This window comes from Chenopodium album, chromosome 13, assembly GCF_948465745.1.
Source record: "Chenopodium album chromosome 13, dcCheAlbu1.1, whole genome shotgun sequence".
NCBI classification, from domain to species: Eukaryota; Viridiplantae; Streptophyta; class Magnoliopsida; order Caryophyllales; family Amaranthaceae; genus Chenopodium; species Chenopodium album.
The window spans coordinates 6150537-6174606 of NC_137846.1; the positions used below are offsets into that span (position 1 = coordinate 6150537).

A 24070-nucleotide genomic window follows, 5' to 3' on the forward strand; every position below is an offset into this window, starting at 1 on the left:
TGTAATTTTTTTATAAATAGTTGTAAGCCTGTAATTAACAAAATAGATATTTTAAATTGCTAATTCATGTACAAAGTATTGGAATTATAACAGTTTTTTTTTTTTTTTGGAATTGGAGGACATGTCCCATTTGTTCTTATGCTATCCTCATAATAAATATTCTCATTGTATTAAGTATGGACAAAATGAAAGAAATTGAAATTGAAGAACAAAATAACAAAAAAAAAAAAAAAAAAAAAAACCTAAGAGTATTCAAATAAATATTCATTTGTATTAAGTCGTGCAAAATGAAAAAAAAAAAGGATTAGTATAATTAAATTTTGTATTAAGTTGTACAAAATGAAAGAAATTAAAAATTACTCCGTAATTAAAAGTAGTATGCTATAGAAACAGAATGTTGTGCGATTATCAATTTGGGGTGTGCAGAAATCAGTAGCCCCCAATAATCCATGCTCATTTCGCTTTTCAAATTCAAGAATTTGAATCACAATCCCTCTTATAGCCAAACAAGCAGCAGTCCTGTTAGCCGCGTAAATCAAAAGCTAAAAAGTTAACTAATCATGTCTCGATTACCCCTTTTGAATAAGACCCTTCAATTCAAAACATTTGAATTTTAAGGGATGACATCTTCATTATGATTTTAATATCACAAGAGGTTTCCCTCACGAAAACGATATTTGACAAGAAAATTCTACAAAACATATTATTGTACTTGGAAATATAATTGGCCAACTTAATTCGGCCTCAAGCAACGAATACCGCCAACATTACAGATTACTTCAACTTTAAAAGATGCAATTGGAGTGATTATGTGACAGATTGTGTTCATAACAATAATATCAAAATGACACTTAATTTGTATAATTAGAAAGATAATACAACAGATTGTCCATAAAAATAATGCCATAACGTCATTACAATTGACATAGTTTGACACACGAAAAACAAAAACCACCACGATGATCCAGCTGGTTGCTGACTCGCTTCCAGCCAATCACTTATTCCAGAATATAGAAAATAGCTGAAATAAACCTTGCATCTTAATACGAGTACTTAGTATGATATTGAATTAAACTGGATATTAGATATCACTCTTCTTCCGACTCGGACTCAGCACTCTGGAGCCACTCCACAAAAGGCTTGACAAACTTCCAAATAGATGAGCTCTTGTTGTTGCCAGTTGATCCCTTCTCGTACCACTCGACAATGGTTTCTTCCTCCAGCAAATCGGCATCATAAAGAAACTTCAGAGCCACTGCTACATCCTTGACAGCATCGGGACTAGCTTTTCCACAGAAGGACTCGATAGCATGCAACAGGATTGGCTGTGAACCTTCAGCATAAGCTAGGGCAGCAACAATGTAGTTCTTTTTCTTATTGACCTCCTTTGCAAATCCCTTCTGCAAACCGTCAAAGAGAGCCTCAAACACAGCATCCACAACCTCTTGGGGGGTACCTGAGCACGAGGTTAAGTGGGTTTTCAACTGATTTGCAGTTGGACCTTGCTTCAGGTATTCCTTCAAGTCTCTGATAAGAATCTCTTGTGGGTCAGCAGAGAGAGTGCCGTTTTGTTCTTTAACCTCAGGTTCTGGTTTACGAGATGGGGACTTCTTCCGAGGAGGAGATTTCTCTTCAGTTGAGAGCATCACCATGTCAGCTGTCACAGCACTAAGCTGCTCTGTTATCCTCTTCTTAGCAGCCTCCATAGATGTGTCGGTTAGCCATTGAACATCGTCCCCATCATCATCTTCATCATCAACATCAACGAAAGGTTCATTATCACCAGCCTGGCTTCCAGTAGGAGAATGGTCTTCATCAGAACCCTGGGTCTTCTTCTTGGTCGACTTAGATGCACCTTCTTTTGAGGACTTCTTCTGCTTCGCTGCCTTATCGGCAGCTTCACCATTCTTGAGGCGTTCCTTCTCAGCCCTCCTCAAGGCCTTCTTGTCCTTAGATGATTTCTTCACTTCAGGAGGGTTCTTAAGAATAAAGGTAGTGAGCTTGTCTCTCATATCCACATCAGACACAAACCCACAAGCAGCACATTTAAGCTGCAACATCTGAGTCTTGGTTATCAGAATCTCAGTCTCAGGGTTGCCACACCCATAGCACTGAACATATTTCTTGATAAAATTCTCCAGAAGTCCAGCAAGTTTTGCTGTGTCATGAGCCCCATTAACAAGGGAAACCCCTGTCTTTTCGTCAAATTTGGATTGAGCTCCAAGCTCACAACCAAAGTACTTTGTTGTGTAGGCAGCAGGCCGAGCCAAGGCTTTCGCTATGTCAACCATGTTGACAATGTTGGTTTTGATGCCATTACCACGACCTTCAATCTTTGTGACCATCCTAGGCATCTTATACCTGTAGAAGGCATCATCACGGTTTCCAGCACCAATGTTCTGAAGTGCCATCTTGCCTTATGAAGGGATTGGAGTTTGTTAGGAGGCAATGAGAGGAAGCGCAGATATCTGAAGAAAAGAAGGCTGCATATAAGTGCAACCCCGATGATTAAGAGAATAACCGTCAATATTCCCAATATGCATACAACTCAATTTTCCGGAGGTATGACTATCCTTTTTTCTAGACGTAGGGCAATATTCTCCAAGCAAGCCGATTGATGACAAAAAGAGAGAGGCTCGTTCAGACATAAAAAAAGCTTCGAACTCCACTTTTACGAACTGCGGCTACAGCACGGCTATTGCCAATCCTACAAACAAGAACACCAAAATAAATAAGTCGTAAACAAAAAAGAAACTCAATCATTCAGCAACCAATATCACCCCATCCATCAAACTGAAATAGCAAAAACAACATACAGACAAGTAGACATGAAACCCTACAGCTCAAATACGATACGTTAAGAGTTAAAGGCTTCTTAAAAGAATAAACCATCCACAAAGAAAGCACATCAACAACAGAATCAATATTGGCCATAGAAAAATAACAAGTTTATTCCTTAAACAATAAAGGTTCTTATGACTATCAAATAAGGTTGTTCATAAACCCTAATCAAACGCAGTAGGCTTGGCAACTCGTATACACGAAACCAGCGAATCATTCACCAAAGAACATTCAAAATAGCAAACAAATAATTTGTTTCCATTTTTATAATATCGAACACATTAGGGTAAAAAGTAAAGCTAAAAAAACTATTGACAACCACCTATTATGGAACAACATCAACTTAGCAAAAAGAATCTTTAAAAGGTGAAATAATCATTCAGCCGCAACCAAATTTCATTGCAAATCTTAAAAAAAAAAAATCAATAGATGCTCAAAACACCAAAAATAACCTAACATCAATTTTCATGAAAAGCTTAAAAAATCTGACGTTATAGATTAATACCAATAAAAAAAACAATAATCCTCCGTAAACATAACAAAAAGGTCAACTCTAATTCATACTCCTATCAACAAATCCAAACACGACGAACACATATATCAAAAAAAATCATCAATTAATCCAACAAAAACATCAAAAATCAATGTGTGAACAAATTTAGGTCAAAGAATCTTGCATCGGAATCAATTAATCGAAAATCAAACAACAAAACCAATAAAAAAAGCAAGAAATCGACGAAAATCAAACATATAAACAGATCTAAGATAAAATACATTGAATAAGCAGATAAATTGCAATAAAAATTGAAGAAATTACTGTATGATTGAGAGAGAGAGAGAGAGAGAGAGAGAGAGAGAGATGAATACCTGGGAATCGAGGAAAAGGTGAGGAGAGAGAGAGGAGCAGGCAAGAGAGAAGAGAGAGAAAAAGAGGAGAGAGGTTGAGTCGGCAGTAACGTAGCGGCGGTACATTAGAAGGGCAACATGTTTGGTCTTATTTATATCCACAAATCACAGAATTTTAATCCTACTAATATTCTGATTATTATTGTTTAATTCTAGGAAGTGGACAAAGGAAAAATATTGTGATTTTCAGAATTCTAACCCTAGTTGGTTTTATCCAGAGCTTTGTAGAGTTTTGTAAAGTTTTATCCCATCCACTTGTTTTTTTTAAAAAATGTATTAATTTATAAAAAATTGTTAAAAATAATTAGAAAATTTGGTGATGGGTTTATAGTGGGCTTATTATAACTCGACTTTTGAGATGGTAGATTGTAACTCGAACATTTGCCCTAAACTTAAGCCAAATTTGTCATAAATAAGGAAATGTCTTAAACTTGCTTTCAAAAAATTCAAGATCAAGCCCTATTGAAAGTGGACTTTTAGTCCAAAAGTGAATCAAAGCGAACCTTGAACTAAACATTCCTAAAATTAGTGCCTGATGCTTTTTCCTTCCAATTTGTCTTGCAATCCACTATACAACTTAATTTGTTCTTTCAGTCGTCCCGTATAGACATAACTTGACTATCACTCGAATCAATCCAGCTTGGGTCGACTTAATCGTCATTTCTTCTCCCAACTAATCAATGTTTTTTCACAAAATAATATAGCTCTCTTTACCAACTAATACGTGGTCAGTATATTTTCGTATTGCATTTAGATTTCATTTAACTTGATTTATATTTTTCCCATCCCTTAAAAAAATTTATGTGGATTATTGGTGGTAGTGACTATTGTACTAGTATTATAATATATGAGTTTTTAGGTGGTGATGAAGTTTAGATTTGTTGTGGAAACTTTTGTGAGAATCAATTGACATGTCATTGGTAAATAGGGAAATTCTATATTGTGTCCTTGTATACAATATCATACTAACTAGTTTATTGTGAAACCTAGCGATAAAGAAGAATATTTCAAGAATAGAAGTATAAAACATAATAGCAACTTATATTATTATAATTATAAAGCTTATCAAGTAAAAACAACTTTAATAAAGGATAAAACATATTTTTTAAAACCGCATATTTTTTTTAACAAATTCATGTCTATGTTAATCAATTTTCATCTACATGTTGCACACACATATTGGTGAATGTATGAGGTATACAGAACTACTATTATCCAAGATAAATATATATGTTTATTCCTTTCTTGTTAAATAAAGAAAAATTTGATAATTGCTATCAGCAAAAGAGCCTCGTTTTCACATTTACTACCTATTTAATTTTGTTATCACCCAAATACCTATAAAATATATTTCACTACAAAATGAGTTATGCCGTCACAGTTTCCGTTACTTGGGCTCATCCCCCGTTCAACCACCTTGTAGCCACCCCTCCACCTCACTGCCACCCCTCCCCCTCCCCCTCCCCCCTGTCGGCGCCAGCGCAACCCCACCCCACCCTACGCAGCCAAACCCCTTTCCCCGTTCTTGCTGCCTCGACCCCCACCCCGAACCAAAACCACCCCCTTTCCCTTCCCCCACCGAAATCGCCCCCCAGCTTCGATTTCGGTGGGGGGGGGGAACAGAGCTGGGGGGCCGATTCCGGTGGGGGGAAGGGAAAGGGGGTGATTTCGGTTCGGGGTGGGGGTCGGGGCAACAAGAACGGGGAAAGGGGTTTGGCTGCGTAGGGTGGGGGAATGGGAGGGGGGTGGGTTTGCGCCCGCTGGCCGAAGCTCTAGGCGCCGGCCGCTGGCGGGGGGGGGGGGGGGGAAGGGGGAAGGGGGTGGTAGTAAAGTGGAGGGATGGCAGTTGAGGGTGGCTGGGTTTTTTTTTTTTAATTTTAATTTTTTAATTGTTTTTTTTAAAAGAAAAAAAAACTTAACGAGAGTTTAACGGATTCCGTTAAATGGCAGTGAAATATAATTATGTGATTTTAGGTGATAGCAAAATAAAATAAAAAATTAAACAGGTAGTAAATGTGACACAAGCTTCTTTTGCTGATAATAAATGTCAAATTTTTCTTAAATAAATAAAAATCTATCAAATTGGATTTTAAAGGGCATTCAAAGAAATAAGACTAGACCATTAAATTAAGTTTCATTTATATGTCTCTCATTGACATGAGTAAAACAATACAAAGTGACAAAGGAAAATCAATCTTAACATTTGGTTGGTTTAGATTTGTCCTACATTGCCCCAGCATATTTTTGCTCTCTCACATAAAGAGGCATGAAGATTAAGCAACTCTTCTTTGGCCCTGGAATATTCTTGAAATTATTCTCACTTGCATAAAATAAAATGCATCTATACTTATATACTTCATATTAAAAAGCGTTTCTAAAACAGAATATGTTCATAACAAGATTTGAACTCAACACCAACAAGTGTTAAGTTAAGAGTTTTACCATTTTAGCCATTTATTCAATATGTTTTTTAATCCAACAAAATTATAGTTAACTTAGATAAGTTAATTTGTGTCTTATTATACTATATGTTTTCATTATGTAATGATTGAGTTTGATAATTAAAAAATGTTTATAGCAAGACTTAAACTCGAAACCAACAAGTCTTACTATATAAACAGTCGAATTTGATTAGCAAATTAAACAAGTACAGACTAGCAACCTGGGGCATCGCCCGGGCAACACAATAGTTGAACACTCATTTGATGTTCTTCTTTTGAAATTTCTTCAGCTTCTTGTTTTCTATCAATCCAATTTCCTTTTGCCTAAAATTTTCTGAATTTCAAGCACTTTTCAATGTACTATTTAATCTACATAAAGTATGATATCTCCAATTTTTTTCTTCTGATTTTAAGTCATTGCTTTACACATGGTTGCATTTGATTGAGATTTTTTAGAGCATTACTCCGTAGTAAACAATTATCACTACGACAAATGAAGGCATTTATATACATGCGTTAAATTAATTTGGTTTGTTAAATTATCTATAAAACAAATAAAAAAGGAAATAGTTTAGGCAGGAATGCGGGATACTAAAGTTCAAGAGGGAAAAAATATAATGTAGGTTATTGCTTTATACGAGTAACTAGATTAGTGCCCGTGCGATGCGCGGATTTAACAAAAAACATTAATTTTGCTTGAATGAAAGTTGTATATTATTGAAATAGTTTTAAAATCAATACGTAATTTACTGCAACAATAATAATAATGATAATCTTTGATAATGTAGTCCTTAATTCAATGGTACATACGAAATGAAAAGGGAAAACAAACAAAATAGGGATGTGATATGGTAAAATGAGATTAAATAGAGGAAATGGAGTTTAGTTGATAGTCAAAGTAATCTTGCAATTTTTGGAGAAAAGAAAATAGTTACATTAATTTATTTTTCCCAATACAATGTAAAATGCATCTCATTAAATATTAAATGCATCTCATTAAATAAAAAATGCATCTCACCATATAAAAAAACATGATTATCCAAAAAAATGATGACCAAATAGGAAATCGATCATATTATACAAATATTCTTTTAAAAGATTTTGTCAAGAAAAGATACAAATTATAATATTTAGAATAAAATTTTAGTTAAATGTGTATATATAGAATATATAAGAAAACCAATAATAACAAATCATATTATATAAATATTCTCTAAAGCGTTTTTGACAAGAGAAGATGGAGGATGGTTTTGGAGAGAAAATGACAGCACCAAAAAATGACACGTGTCATTCTTGGTGACTGTTTTAGTATTATGTTATTGATTGATAATATAGATGGATAGATTTCAACAAAATGCAAATGTACCTTCATTGTCATGCTGTTGTGTTGATACATCTTCTGACAATTTTCACTAAACAAATAAATGGATGATTATTAATCTGAATCTCAGATCAAATCATGCTTTCCATGTTCTTATAGAAGATTCATACAACACACGATCACTCGATAACACTACACCGGCACATGAAATTGATTCAACAACATTGTTGATTTAACACGAAATTGATCATCACAAATGAGACTTTGTAGGCTGCCGCAGCAGAGATGAATTTGGTGAAGATGATTCGATTGAGTGGTGTCAAAAACGGACCAGCAGCGTATGCGTGAGCACCTACAAGATAGTTGATCTCAGAGATAAAATAAGTTGAATTCCAAAATATTTAGGTCAAGTTCAAACTTGAAAATTGGAGCAGGCAGGGATAGCCAACAATGTTGTATTCATCTGTCACCAAGGACATGTGAACATATTTAGCAACTAGAAACAAATACTAGTATACTACCTACATCCGAAAATAATAATGTATTTTAGAATTAGTAAAATCCTTGCATTATTAAAGGTTAAGGCAATGTGAATACAGAGTATTATACTGCATGTTTTTAATACTCGCAATTCTTCGGTCTTTTCGGCTCATGCTAACAGTTTCCTCAGTCTTTCAGGCTCACTCTAACACAGTTCCTTCAGTCTTACTTGCACATTCAGAACTGCCAGTGACTTCAGACCCCTAAACATCTGATACAACAGAAGTTACCAGTCAAAAGAAGAAATCATCATACCGAAGTTAATACATCGAACACCACGTCTAAAGCGTGGTTAAAGATCACATCCTTAAGGACATTTTCTCTGCTCAGATGATCATGTACTAGTAACAGAATACATATGTCATGTTACATCAATCTAAATTATGCTCTTTGTTATATTGAGCATCAATACTAACATCTTGCATCTAAAAATCAAGTTCCACAACCAATAAACCAGATAAAAGTTCAACCTTGACCACCTGTAAGATTGAGCATGAAGCCAACTGCAATACACTATGTAAAATGGCACACCGTTGCATGGACATTTGTACCCCAGAAAAAGTATAATCTTCTCACAAATGCAAAATATTTATTTATCAACCACCAAAGGTACAAAGCTACATGAAGTACTTAAAAATCGAAGGAAAGAGATGAAGTACATGAAATACTCCCTCACCAACGACCATAAATGAAGTACCGAGTATTAACTCATTCTATAGTTTTTCAAATGTCTCGTAAAGCTCCAATACAACAGCAGAGATATGATCAAACTTCAAACACATACAAGGGCAGCCAGTTATGATTGCAAGACAGGACCACAATACACAAAAAAACTATAAGAGAAACAATACACCCAACTCCACAATAAAACCTGAAAACTTAAAAAGATGTTTCTCCACCAACTGAGGCATGAAGAAAATTGTTTCCAGCATAGTTGATTTGATTGCAGCAATTCCTTGCTAAAATTAGTGCACTAAACAATAAAAATAAGCAAGATGGCTTAAGAAAATACTCAACCGTAAAATGACAATCTTCATGATAATGTACATGGAAATAATAAAATAGATACAAAAGTTTCTCCAAATCACAAGCCAATGAAAAAAAGAAGGAAAACAAAAATATGATCAAATAAAGAATTGTTACTTCACACCTTTGTTATTGATTCAGCAATGCAACTCAACTTTACTTCATAAATTGCTTCACAAAAGTCATATAACCCTACAAGGAGGAAAAATATTATATCCAAACTCAAAAATTAATCACATACATCAACAGGTTCCACAAAAATGTAACAACAAATTAGATAAGATAAGAGTACTGCTGCAGTCCCTTAGACGAAGCTCTGCCCGATATCATCTGATTATCACTTGTGTAGAAGCCTACAATACTGGTGGGAAAGTAGGCATGAACTCCTTGGAATTGGGAAGAGGAACTTCCTGGAACCAGCAATGGTTAAGAGCCTCTTTCGCTGTTATCCTCTTCTCAGGATCATATGTTAATAGCCTGCTCAACAAGTCAAGCCCTGAGTTAGACAGTGTTGGAGAGCCAATAAAAGATGCACAGGGAAACTTTTTATGCAATAGATTATATGGTTGGTGAACTAAGTTGAGCTTAACCCCAGGCAACTTTGAGTAGCCTTCCCAAATATTGTCATTAGGTGTGCCCAACAAATTGAATATCTTACCAATCTGCTCAAACTCAGTTTTTCCCTCAAATAATGGTTGGCCAGTCAGTAGTTCAGCCATTATGCAACCCACTGACCACATATCCACAGCTGTTGAGTATTCTTTGGCTCCCAACAGAAGCTCAGGAGCCCTGTACCAAAGCGTTACCACCATAGAAGTATACGGCTTCAATGGACTACCATACTGGCATGACAATCCAAAATCACAAATTTTTACCTCTCCCATATTATTAAACAAAATATTTGCTGTCTTTAAATCTCTATGAAACACCCAATTATCATGAAGATATTCAACACCCTCCAAAAGTCGAAGCATCAAGCACTTCACTTCACTCTGACTAAAAGGCCGCCTCCTTGCCTTAATCAATGCCCTAAGATCATGTTCCACATAGTCCATCACCAAATAAACATTATCAAACCCATCAACGCCATCATCCACCACAACTTCTCGAACATTCACAATGGAAGGATGGTTCAATAACATATGTATTTTAATCTCCCTCGAATAACAAACAGGAAATCCCTCATTTCCATTCCCCAACTTCATCTTCTTTAAAACAACTATCTCTCCACTCTTCTTATCCCTTGCTTTATACACAACCCCATAACTTCCCTCACTAATCTTACCAAGGTTCTCATACTCAACCACACTTCTACAACCTTGAGGCACAATCCCCCTCCCTCCCCAAGACACTCCACCCTCGACACCCTCATCGAAATAATCCAAATCCAATGTAACACATTCCTTAACATGATTACTTACATCAAATTTCATACAATCATCACCATTTACTCTCATCACACACTCACCATCTAACTCCTCCTTTTGAATCACCCCGCTCGCAGGACTCCACCTCCTCCCCTTCAATACCTCCGCTTTAATAACAACTCCACCCTTCTTTACCCAACCACACTCATCAAAATCATGATCAAACACCCACCGAGACTTTGATAATTTCGGTACACGACTGATAATACCGTCTTCATCAAGATTATTACATAATTTCGGCCTTCGAGGAGCAAACTTCCTCCTCTTTCGAAGCGAAGAAAGCACAACTCCATTAACAATTTCCTCACTATAATCGGTTTCATATTCAACCCTTTTTCGGTTATACTTAAGATAAACCCCATTACTATGAGAACTAATCTTACCCCCATAATCAAAACCTTGACAACAATTAGAAACTTTCCTCAACCTACTAGCTTTTCTTGCCGACATGATTACAAGCAAAAAACCTCTTAATTATGAAATTGTAAATTGTATGATAATAATTTGCTTATACAATGAAACTGATCAACAAAAGTCACAAATTCGGAAAATAATACAGAAAAAATAAGGCATAAAACCCTTAAAAATTTACAATATTTAGAATTCCTGGAATTCTTACCAGAAGGCGTTCGTGAGTTCGGCAGAGATTGATTGAGGGGAACGCAGAAACCGTATTAATATGTTTTTGCCCCCTAAAAAACATGGGTCGGTGAAATTAAATGCCTTGGACATTAAGTCGGCCCCTCTCAATCCATCTTATTTTCAGCGAATTAAAATTATTTTTAATAAACTTAAATTATTTTTTTAGTTATATTTATATATTTTACTGAATTGAAATTATTTTTATTGATTTTTAGTTATATTTCTTAGATTATTATTTTTTACTAAATTTGAAATTATTTTTACTGAACTAAATTTATTATTTTTTCTTCTTATATATAGACAAGAACCATTGGTCAATAAATAAAATGATCCATGCTAAAAGTATTAGTGAAGCATTATTAAGATGCGGAAGGAGTACTTTGTATTACCTATTTTAGGGTGTGCTTATTCAATTAATTTCAATTTATAAAAAAATATTTTAGTTTTAAATTAAACTTGAGTGACCTTAGAGTATTTTTATAAGACTAAGACCGTAAGATTATTGTGAGTATGAGGGTGAGTTTAGAGTGGGTCTTGAGGGACATCCGGCATTTTTATGTCAAACTTTTTATAGTCTAAAGGTGAGTTATTGATTGTCAAACTCCTAATCAATTTTTGCTTGAATATTAGATGCATGTGAAAATACTGAAAACAGTAAAAGAAACATGCTCTTCTTCGATCTACCCAAAATACATGGTAACAAATCATCATTAATTTTTTAATTATACCCTTCAACAATGTAATTTGGTAGGGAATGAGCCTAGGTAATGTGTGAAAGCGGAGACTAGAGAGTTTTTGTGCGAATTTGAATTTTCATAAAAAAGGAACACTTATAAGGTATGATAGATGGCTTACATCAAGTATGCAATATTGGGTTATGTTAAATATGAAGGTTAGGATCAAGGTAGATTGTGATGATTGGCCTCATACTGTTGCAACTACATGTTGGTGGCTTTGGCGCTGGAGAAATGAGCGTAGCTTTCGAAGAGAGGCTGATATTCCCATGGACCAACTGAGCTACATAATGGCTCGAGTTGGGGACATTCGTCGAGCTTATGAAAATAAAATTATGGGAATTCTTCCAGCAAAGAGAAAGAGGACTGAAGCTCTAATTAGATGGGAGTTCCCTAGGGAAGGTTGGGTTTGTCTCAACCCGGATGGTGCGTCGAAGGGCAACCCGGGGCCAGCTGGTGCAGGTGGTTTGATTCGTGGCCATCTGGGTGAGCTATATGAAGTGTTTGCTATGAATTGTGATGTATGTTCTTGCACCAAAGCCGAGATTCTTGCCGTTCTTCGTGGCCTTGCCATAGCGTGGAATGGAGGGCACCATAAAGTGCAGCTTACTGTTGATTCGGAAGTCATTCTCCGGATATTGGTGGATCTAATCCCAACCACCCCCCCTTTTATTCACTTGATTCGCAAATGTAAACTCTTGATTACTAGATGTGATTGAGAGATTTCGATTGGACAATATAGCTTTAGAGAGGCCAACCAAGTTGCCGATTGGTTGGCTAATTTTGGAGTGACGTCTAGTCAAAAGTTGGTGATGTTCGTAGAGATCCCGAAAATCTTCACGCCAATTTATCGGAGGACCTTAGGGGTGTGTCTAGATCTAGGATGGTTCCTAATAAAGCACCTTAATTGTTAGATGAATGGTGCTAAGGTCTAGTAGTTGGTAGTTTGTTGGTTTCCTGCTTTCATCTTTCTTTTTGTTTTTCTTTGTTTGTTTTGTTCTTCTCTTTTAGGGCTTGCCCCTCGTGTTTACCAAAAAAAAAAGGTATAAAGCTAATGTGATTCTGTTTCAAATGTAAATTTAGGTTCAAGGGATAAATCCATCGTTTTTTTTTCCCCTTCTTAGATTCATCTTGTTTGAACCTATTTTTCTTTAATAAGTGAAAATAAGGTAAAGTTCTAAGTTAAACCGAAAAGAACACATGGTAATATTCAGAATACATTTATGGTTTTACCCTAAATGAATGAAGTGGCCAAAGACCGTGAAGGGAGATCCAACATGACCTAAAGAAGTACTCGTGTAAAAAGTTTAAACGAAAAACTTCGAGGGTTTTCCATTTCATAATTCATATAGAGAGGGAGGGCAACACAACATTGAAGAACACAACTCAACACTCTTCACACTCTCTCTATAAACCAAATCCTCTGTTTCTCCTCTCAAATTTCTGAATCTCTCTCTAATCAGAAATCATGCACGCACCAGTTGTCGTTCTCAGTAAGCATTCTCTTTCTCTCTCTTCCGGTTGATTTCTTCGTTGTTCACTTTACAATGTCCGTTAAACCTAATTTCATGACCAGATTTTTATTAGTTTTTGTAATTTTTTTTAATGTTTGAATTAGTTCGTTGTTGCAGAGAATGTTGCTGAAAATGTGAGATTTGAGTTTGTTTTGAATTAGGGTTTTGTTTAGGGTTTTTGTAATTTTGTAAAAGAAGCGGTTTTGTTAGATTGTTACAAGATCTGATCTCGTTTGTTTTATCATTCAATGGATTGAATATGATTGTTACTGTGAATGTTGTTATTTTAATTTCATGGTTCATGGGAAGGGAGGCGGTTTATATGCATTTACAATAAGGCTATGCAACTTTGTAATTAATTATTAATTCATAATTGATTATATGAGTTTAATTGGTGCGATTCTGCTTGAGTTAGTTGATGAAAGATGGGAGGTTTTGGTATTTTTTAGTTTTAAAATTGGTTTCGAGATCTTGTATGTGGTTTATAATTTATGGTGTAATGTGAATTTGGTTTTGTTTTTTGTTATGCGGGTTTTGTTGGGAATTGAATTTGGCAATGGATTTCTATATTCCACTGTCATGATATGGTGTGTATTGAAATTGCTTTTGATTTCACTGATAATTGCTCCTTCAAGGTTAAATGTAGTTGATAAGATTATTTTGGATTGATAATATTGCATGGAAATACTTAAGCCTGTGCATTTAGACGTTTACTTGCTATATTAGCCATTCGGGATGGTTCTGTTAGTCTTGACGATGCTAGAGCTAAAGCTGTAGTAATTAGTAAAACAGGCCATATCCCTCTGACAAAGGACGATAAACAAGTCAGATAATACCCATAACCATTACCCAATAGATATTTTAAAAAACATTGGATAAAGAGACTTGATTGTTAGGTTTGAGCATTATTGAATTTTGGTTATGTTTTAGTCTTCTTTATTTTCCTTCTGTTGATTTATTTTCATTTGCCCTTAAATTGCAGAGGATTCCACAAAACGTGAAAGTGGTACCAAGGTCCATCATGCTAATATTCGAGCAGCAAAGGTAACAGTCAGACTCTTTTTATGGTTATTGCTTTGTTTCCTTGATCCTTCACCACAAGGATTTCCGTTTTGTTTTGCTATGTTAGTACTTGTCCCTAGCTTTTTAAATGTCCTCAGTTGTTTGAATTTGTATCACAATTAATTAATCCTAATAATTATGTGTGTCAAAGTGAAACACATGCCAAATGCCTTGTTAACTTATGTGAGCTTTGTACTCGTAATAAGAAACCCTATGTGATACATCATACCTGTGGCCAATTTCTGTAGTAATCAATAATGTAGCTCCTCTTTTTCTTGTGTCAGGTATAAAAATAATTTCTTTTGACTGTTCAAACTTTGTGTTATCAAGTTTTTATAGGATCAATCGTCTGGGATGCTCTCTTTTTTGCTTCTTAAGATTCTTGATGGTTTTATTTGAAGGGTTTCAGTCGTTATACTCTGATATCCTGACCGTAAAAATATGATTCCTGGCTTCTCAAGATATGTGATATGTTTATTGTGACAGGCTGTTGCTGAAGTGATTCGAACAACATTGGGTCCACGTTCAATGTTAAAAATGCTCCTTGATGCTGCTGGAGGTGATATATCTTTTCCGCTTTAGTATGGGTAGAAAAGCAGATAGTTTTTTTTTTTTTTTTTTTTTTTTTTTTTTTTTTTTTATCAATTAGATAGCCGTCATAGTTATTTGTTTCAAAATGTTGTTTATGTATATTACCATTACTAGCTTTGTATCTTTAAGATGTATGCATAATTTTGACAGGGATTGAAGGTAGTGAAATGATATTTACTTCAAATATTAAGAATTTGTTTCAGTAAACATCTTTATATTCATTAACCATAAGAAACATCTTTTTTATTATTGGGGAGGAGGGTATGAAGGAAAGGGGGAGCATTGATTGGTGTCAGGCTCTGCATTCTTTATATAATTAGGTCATTTATTTCTTGTATCTTAATAGATAGATCATCAATTAGGTCATCTGTCCTATATTATGTTGGAAGAAAGCTCGGAAAGAAGTTGAATCATTTGTTGGTGTGCTTTTGTTGTTGCACCTTGGTGTTGGTGGTGAAGGGTTTCAGACCAAAGATAGTAGTCTATAGGTCCTTGCATGAGTCGGTAACACCTTTTTTTTTTCTTCTGCAAAGTTCAGATGGCGATGAATTGGGTAGTTGATTGACTCATTTTGGCCTTTGTATTTAATTTGCTCTTCATGCTATGTTTGTGATTGCAGGCATAGTTGTGACTAACGATGGGAATGCTATTTTACGTGAATTAGATCTTGCACACCCAGCTGCCAAGGCATGTACTCTGTCTTTCATCTCTTCACCCCATTAAATAAAAGTAGAAACTGTTACATACATTCCGAAGGACACACATGATTCTCATTGTGTGCTGGTTGAGGCTAGGGATAGCCATATGATGAATATCCTTAGTCCACCATTTGTTTCCTTTGTCAATTTGATTTATTCTAATATCTGGCATCCTGTGAAGTTTATGAATTTCCTCATGACACTTTATTAGATCCTCTCCACTAATATGTGTTTTCCATTGTAATAATAGTCAATGATCGAACTTAGCCGAACGCAAGATGAAGAGGTAGGAGATGGAACAACTTCTGTTATTGTTCTTGGTAAGTAAAGATTACTCCTCACTTTATCACTGAATTTGGGTGTGGGGTATTATAGCACACCAATGAAAGTAGTGGTACTAATTTTCTGCTTGTGGGTTCAAGAATTATAAGCAATGATTGAAGAATATTTAGTAGTCCTTTAATTGTACTTGTTATAAAGCAAGTAGAAGCTTGAAAGATCTGTGCTTGCATACTACCCTATGCTTCCCTATAAACTTTGAATTGTCAATACCAGATTCGCTCGAATTATTCCATGTTTTTTTTTGTTAATAATTTGGACACAATTTGGACGCACTTTTACCTCCGCCCCCTCCCTGGTACTCCATACATTCCCTATAATTATTGAAAATTCAATTCTTGGTTGAAATTTTTGTTACAGCTGGAGAGATGCTTCATGTAGCTGAAGATTTTATTGATAAGAATTTTCATCCTACTGTTATTTGCCGAGGTATTAATTTGCTGGTACTCTTATATATGCATTTTCTGATACACGATTATGTTGTGGAGCATTAAACTTAACTCTTTGATGTTTCTTAGCCTATACCAAAGCTCTGGAAGATGCAATTGCAGTTATTGACAAGGTCGCAATGACCATTGATGTGAAGGATCGTATGTTCCTGTAACTCGTGATTTTGTCTCATTTTACATATCATCTATATGTTCTTTCACTTTTTCAATTGGTTTATGGTGCTTTTATGCTATCTAAAAGCATTGATTGATGCAGGTGCTACTATGTTGGGATTGGTCAAAAGCTGTATTGGCACAAAGTTCACCAGTCAGTTTGGTGATCTGATTGCGGTGAGTTATCTTCCTTTTGTTCTATCCTTTGTCCTCTTTAGAATGTTCGTTTCTTTTGTTTCCTGGATTGGGGCAAAAACAGCTGGTTTGTCTTAGCTGTTGCAAATGACATTACAACTTTCATTGTAACTCATGCCTCAATATTCATTAGGGTGCCTGTGCCTGTGCATGGACATGAGAAACCTAGCTTCTTGTACTTGTGTGTAGAGTGTTAATGGGGCCAATTTTGCATTTCAATCATACTACCTTCATTCCTGAAAGTTTTTTCGCTTCTGATTTAGTCCGCTTCTAAAATTTGCTTAAAGTCTTAAACTTTACTATATTCCAATTTTGGAAAACATCTTTCCACTGATTCCTACATACTTTTTTCTAACATTTTCTTGCAGTCACCCACCTTTTATGTTCTTTCTCCTACTTTATACACCTTTTTCTAACTCTCACTAACCACATCAGCACTCTCTCACCGATCACATTAATTTGTGTGCAAGTAATAACCATGAAGAACTTTTTGGATCAGGGTAGTATTATATTGTCTCTGAGTGCTAATAGTCTGCAGTGAGATACACTGATAGATGGTAGATTATGCCTTTTTTAAGGAGAGGGAGAGAGGGGGGGGGGGGGGTTATAGCTTTTATAGCTTTTACTGGCAAATGTGCTCATTATCTGATCTATATATTCGTTCTGTTTTTCTTTGTTACTGTAAGATATCTTCTTTTTGTCATCCTTGAATTGAATATTAGTATACTGTATTTTCTAGTAGCTTTATTGTATACCTGTTTGTCTTGGAGGTGTTAGCCTCCTACATTGGATGATATCCTTTGTTTTGGGATGGTGTGAGGACAATCTTTGTTAGGAAAGTTTGTGTGTATGCGGAGAAGCTGTTTATCCAGTTGCATTAGTTTTTTCTAATTATGGGATGGTTGAGGACCCGGGGTATCATATATTTCCTATTTGATGATAGTACCTGGCTACTTTTCATGACAACTGGGGTGCTTAGATGAGAGGGTTGAGACGCATTATATCTCCTTGAACTCCACTCTTACTGGATATTTGATTTCAGATTACCCTATATGCTGGCTTACTCTGTGAGAACCCTTACTGAAATGTAAGTTAAGGACTAAACTTTTATGATCTAACCTAATTGCAAACAAAGAGGATGTATAAGCTACTCTCTCAAAGCTTTCCCCTTTTTCCTTGTTATCTGAAAGTTATCTCCTCTTCTTCTTAGCAATCCAAGCCTTTGTCTGGAAATTGTCTCCTCTTCTTTCTAGTAATCCAAGACTTTGTCTGGAAATTGTCTCCTCTTCGTCCTAGTAATCTAAGACTTTGTCTTCTTGCTATCCCTTAATCCCTATAGTTGGTCATATTTTAGGACTTAATTGTTTAATATAATAGATACTGCCCGTAAACTTTTTTGTGCTCGCATTCTCACTTTTCATACTTTCTTGCTTTTCGTAAGTATTCCAGCTAGGGTCTTGAATCTTTATCTTTAGTATTAGAAGCCCAAGGGTTCAAAAACTTTTGGCTCAATTAGAGAATTTGGCCTTGTTTGGTAAAGAGCTTTTAGCTTATTTTGTCCAATTAGATGTTGACCAATTAAAAAAGCTAATTTGGGTGTTTGGTAAATAGCTTATTAAAAGAGCTTTTTGAGCTCAAAATGCTCTTTTAGAAAAAGCTCATTATAAGAGCTTTTTAAAATTATCTTATTGAACAATTAGCTTTTTGTCTCTTAAATACACTAAAACAGCTAACAATTAACTACTATTTACTAAACACTTTTACACAATCAGCTAATTATAACCAAACCAGCTAGTCAAACCAGCTAATATAACCGGCTAGTCAAATTAGCTATATCAATTAGCTACCAGCTAATTACCCAACAGGGTCTTTACCTAGTTTTTTCAACAATAACCTTATTATTATTATTATTTTTTTTTTGAAGAACAATAACCTTATAAATTGGAGATGTAGATCATGTAACATTGCTATGAACTTTGATTTTAATGTTATTATTTTCTTTTTAAAATATTGTTCATAAAGTTGGCAAAATCGGTATTATAGCAGGAATTCTAACTTGGCGTAGGAGTTTGTGAAATCTTTGTTTTCTGTGTGTTCTTTTTTGGGTGTTTTGAGATAAATCTCCAGTGTCATCGTGTGGTTTCTGCTCTTGGGGAGCATAAAATAGGTATCAGCATTCAGCACATGTCTGCCTTGTGGTAGATGAAGCTATGAATATAATAAATAATTGTTTTAAAAGGTTTTCCATTGTTACTTCTTTAGAGAGGCTTACTTGCTCATGAACATATTTTCTGGTCTATATATTTTATTTATTTATTTATTTATTTTTGTCATCTTTACATGTGTATGAACTTCGACTATTAGTTTATCCCTTATGGTTTTACATTGGGGTTTGACACAAATATCAAGGATATAATGTAGGTGATCGCGTGATATGTGGCATTTTTTAGGAAAAAAAAAGAAGAAATCACCCTGTTGACCAGTCTTGAAATTAATGTTCATAACCTGTACTTACTATGCTCCATAAATATTGCTAGTATGTAGAGTTTCAAGCTCCGTAACACAACTTAAATCATACTCCCTCCATTTCTTAATAATCGCAACATCCTTTTACATCCGTTTCATAATATTTTCAATACCTCCGATTTTGGTATGGACCCACTACTATTTAATTATTTCTCTCTCTCACTTACCTCACTTGCATAAATATTTTATTGTTTCTCTCTCTTACTAACCACACTTATACTACTTTCTATTATTTCTCTCTTGTACTAACAATAAAATATATTCCCACTAACTATACTTTATATTACTCCTTCCGAATATTTTGGACGTTGGAATGGCACATAGTTTAACAAAGCTTTGAGTGAGACCATTTAAATATTTAATACATTTGTTTCATGTAAATAAATTCCTTTTAATTAATTTTTTTTTTAAATTTTTTTTTTTATATGTGGTTGAAATTGTTTCCCCAAAATCTGTGAACCATGGAAGAGTAGAGGAAAATAGTTTTTAATTAGTGGTCCCATGCTATTTTAGTAACGCGTCGGTTATTTATTCTTGGGACGGAGGGATTATGAAATTTACTCTATGATCCTACCCTATAAATTACCTAAAACTTTGTGTAAGACCTACTATTGTGATTATTAAGAAGTGAAAAGAGTACATTTCTTATATATTTACATGTAAACTAGTTATTCACCCGGGCGATACCCCGGATCATCATAAATTATAAGTTTGATTAAATTAATTTAGAAGAGTTAATGTTGAACAATATTAATAACTAAATGAAAATGTAATAAGAGGTCAATATGAAAAGTTTTTCAATTAAATTAAACACTATTGTATTATATAACATTAAAGTTATACCAATGAAGAGTTTTTGTTGAAGAGACTAAACATTTATACAATTTAATATGATGAGAGAAGAGGGATGACACATAGGATGACATGTAGTGCATATGTGGCATATGAGTGACACATGTTGTCCCCATGAGTTTTAATAATATTATAGATTAATAAAAAAATTGTTTCTTTGGAAGTACATAATGAGATGAATCTAATAAGATCCCATACAACTAAATTTTGGAGTGTAAATAGTATAAATAAAAGTTTAAATGTTGCAATATTTGTGGAACGTATAAAGTAGTTTGTAGTAATTTATAAGAATGTTTGGAGATTGGTTGAACTGGTGAAGAAGTTAACACTATACAACTATTATTAGCTGGTGGTAATCAATTTTGTAAGTATAAAAGTAGTTTTTGTTTATTTTGTTTGGATTTTTTATTAAAAGAAATTTCAATTTTTTTTTGATAAGTTTGGGTCTACCATATGAATTCATACTCATAGGGATCTCATCCAATCACCCTTTAGCTTACACAATCATAACAAGTTTTTTCTTTATTGATGTTATGGCTTGGCGTGAACTTGTCATTATTTAATTTTACATGTGTTTTTGTTTCTATCCTTGAAGGAATAAGGACAAACCTCTTGATACTTTAGGCTTTTAATAATTTTAACTGTTCCTTACATGTGTTGTAGGATTTAGCAATTGAGGCCACAACAATAGTTGGTGTGGACCTTGGCCAAGGTCTGCGAGAGGTGGACATTAAGAAGTATATTAAAGTTGAGAAAGTGCCTGGAGGTCAATTGGAAGATTCCCAGGTGCTTAAAGGGGTGATGTTCAATAAGGATGTGGTTGCTCCTGGAAAAATGAGGCGGAAGATCCTCAACCCACGTGTCATTCTTCTTGATAGTCCTCTTGAGTACAAGAAAGGTGAAAATCAAACAAATGCTGAGATAATGAAAGATGAAGACTGGGAAGTCTTGCTAAAAATGGAAGAAGAGTACATTCAGAATTTGTGTGGACAGATACTATTGCATAAACCAGATGTAGTGATCACTGAAAAAGGGCTGAGTGACTTGGCATGCCATTACTTAAGCAAGGCTGGTGTTACCGCAATTAGGAGAGTGAGAAAGACGGATAATAACAGAATTGCTAAGGCATGTGGGGCTGTCATTGTTAACAGGCCAGATGAATTGCAGGAGTCGGATGTAGGTACTGGTGCTGGGCTTTTTGAGGTCAAGAAAATTGGTGATGAGTTCTTTACATTTATTGTCGACTGCAAAGATCCAAAAGCTTGTACTGTGCTATTGAGAGGTGCTAGCAAAGATCTGCTAAACGAGGTGGAAAGAAATCTCCAGGTAACGCAATAGACTATACTACTAAAGGCTTAAGTTTTAATTAAGGTATAATAATAACTGAAACATTCCCTTGATACAGGACGCAATGTGTGTGGCAAGAAATATCATAAAAAACCCAAAACTTGTTCCTGGAGGTGGTGGTACAGAGCTGACTGTATCAGCAGCCCTGAAGCAAAAGAGTGCATCCATTGAAGGCATAGAAAAGGTCACCCTCTCTTCCCGACTCTACTCCTCCCTCTTTCACTTGAGAAATAAACATAAAAGTCTCAAATTGTATTCTACAGCCTCCTTACTATGTGTTAAAGAAATTTATGACATTAACCTGGTGGCATAGTTTTGCTATAGTTGTAATCATTCTTTCTGTTTTTTATTGCAACAGTGGCCATATGAAGCAGCTGCTTTAGCCTTTGAGGCTATACCCCGAACATTGGCCCAGAATTGTGGTGTAAATGTTATAAGGACTATGACTGCCTTGCGGGGAAAGGTCAGGATTCAATAATTTTAAAAAATTTGTCTGGATTTTAAGAGATATTTGTGAATGTTGATTGATTTGATCTTTAATTGGGCAGCATGCAAATGGTGAAAATGCCTGGATTGGCATAGATGGAAACACTGGTGAAATTGCAGATATGAAAGAAAAGAAGGTATGTTTGTGTACGTTGTGGTGGTGTAACATTTTGTGTATTTTATAATCTGTGTTTACTATCTTGTTTTTTATTTTATGATTGCGCCATTTTATTGTGGTATTGATTGTGTCTATTGTTGTTGTGCCAATGATTTTATTTTAAAAATCATGTCAATGGTTCTTTTTACCATTTATCAGTTACTGGAAAATGTGTTTTTTTTTTTTGAAGCCACAGGAAAATATGATCGTCAACTCTGAAGTTGGGTTTAGTTATTATTTCTGTAAAAAAAAAAAAATCAGAACTGAATATCTTGGTCTTGTTTTTTTCACCTAGTCAGAAGCTCGCTTTAGAATCAGACATTATTCAACTTACGGCTGAATAGGAAATTTTTTTACAGTTATTTATTCATGCTATTTCAAATGTATTTATTTTGTCAGATATGGGATTCATACTCAGTAAAGGCTCAGACTTTCAAGACCGCCATAGAAGCAGCCTGCATGCTTCTAAGGATAGATGATATTGTTAGTGGCATCAAGAAGCAGCAGGCTCCTGGAGCACAAGCTCCCTCTAAACCAACTGTTGAGCAGGCTGATGATGCAGACAATGAACAAATGATTCCAGAGTGATAATTTTTGGATGAAGTGCTACTTTATTATCACTTTTGCCCCTGGGATCATGTCACCTGAGTATGGACTTTCTAACCAGAGTGATAATATTTCATATGATGCTCGGTGGAAGGTTCTTCGAACCTCGTGGGTGTAAACTGATCCCTCTTTGTATGTCTTTTGGTTTTTCATTTATTTTTGTTTTGAGTTTTTTTTGTGTAACTTAGCCATGGATAGGTAGCCCGTCTTCTTTTAATTACCGTATTTTGTAGCGGAATTGTTTTCAGAATCAGTCTCTGCAAATCTTTTCATTAAATTTGCAAGAGCTTTCTCATACGGATGCCCAATATTGCTTATATGCAGCTTATGAGGCAAAGGTTTTGAATTAGTCAGATGTTTTTAAGAGATGATTTCTGTTTTTAGTCCATAACTAATGTCCTCACTTCTTATTTATCCGGGTTGGAAATTCTATTTATCGTAGTACAGTTTCTTTAATCTAGGCGTCTCCATTGTTGCAAACTTGCAATTACGTTTAGATTAGAACAATTAACGAAGGAAATGTGTGGAAACTTGAAAGGTATCTATCATTGTATGATATCCCCACCTCTTTGAATTCTATTCAAAAAGGCATCAAGCAACAAATCTCAAACCTCTTTAATGTTTAAACATGGCCCGTATCTTATCTTTTAAGGAAATAATATTTATCCATATCATGTAATTTGAGTTAACTCTATTTTTGTACTTCGTTACACTTTAGATAACAGCGAAGTGATTCTATTTTATCCTATACGTCAATTTATGGCTGTTCTTATTGAAATGCGATGTTTGCGGAGTCTTCAACAAATACATAATGAGAAAATGATGCATATTAATTTTACGGTATACTTTAAGCTTTAGCAAAATCTCGACTCTTGAGTGGTTTTCCTGTAAACTAACCCCTTATACTTTAAGATTTGGCATTAAGCGTTAGAGGTTTTATACATAGAACCGTTAATGCCGGTAGAGGTTCTTTTCAAAAATAAAAAACGAAATTAGATTTTAAACAGAAGCATATAAATTAGTTTATTTTTTTAATATTATTTGTTGAAATCACTCCTAATCTGAGATGAGTACACTGATGTTGAGAGAAATATAAATACCATGATACATATTAAAAACATGGTACTTGTTTTAGAAATAAATAAATGTTCTTAGCTAGACAATTTCGATTTTATACGCGTATTAAATGTTACATTAAAATTTCGATACATTATTGT

At 34.8% G+C, this 24070-nt stretch overlaps 2 protein-coding genes, 1 long non-coding RNA gene and 1 pseudogene across 4 annotated transcripts; 1 reads left to right on the top strand and 3 right to left on the bottom strand.

Moving 5' to 3' along the window:
- Window positions 1–837: 837 nt before the first annotated feature.
- Window positions 838–3862, bottom strand: LOC145574400 (putative eukaryotic translation initiation factor 5-2). The gene is made up of 2 exons (XM_081632182.1): window positions 3709–3862; window positions 838–2707 (listed from the first exon to the last, which is right to left on the bottom strand). The coding sequence occupies exon 2, from the start codon at window positions 2409–2411 to the stop codon at window positions 1089–1091; it is 1323 nt and encodes a 440-aa protein (XP_081488308.1). The 5' UTR covers window positions 2412–2707; window positions 3709–3862; the 3' UTR covers window positions 838–1088.
- A 3669-nt stretch (window positions 3863–7531) lies between these two features.
- Window positions 7532–11172, bottom strand: LOC145574401 (uncharacterized). 2 transcript variants are annotated; one of them, XR_014098061.1, is made up of 3 exons: window positions 11122–11172; window positions 9200–9552; window positions 7532–8260 (listed from the first exon to the last, which is right to left on the bottom strand). It is a non-coding gene; the product is annotated as an uncharacterized LOC145574401 (long non-coding RNA). The 2 variants fall into 2 exon arrangements; XR_014098060.1 differs by lacking the exon at window positions 7532–8260 and having other exon boundaries at window positions 9065–9552.
- Window positions 9557–10952, bottom strand: LOC145577016 (cyclin-dependent kinase G-2 pseudogene; annotated as a pseudogene).
- Window positions 11173–13213: 2041 nt separating the features above from the next.
- LOC145574402 (T-complex protein 1 subunit gamma) lies at window positions 13214–23224 on the top strand. The gene is made up of 13 exons (XM_081632183.1): window positions 13214–13371; window positions 14375–14436; window positions 14941–15013; window positions 15665–15732; window positions 15994–16063; window positions 16443–16511; window positions 16601–16672; window positions 16788–16861; window positions 20921–21583; window positions 21663–21788; window positions 21963–22067; window positions 22153–22227; window positions 22647–23224. Exons 1-13 carry the CDS (start codon window positions 13347–13349, stop codon window positions 22833–22835), a joined length of 1671 nt encoding a protein of 556 aa, XP_081488309.1. The 5' UTR covers window positions 13214–13346; the 3' UTR covers window positions 22836–23224.
- Window positions 23225–24070: the final 846 nt, after the last annotated feature.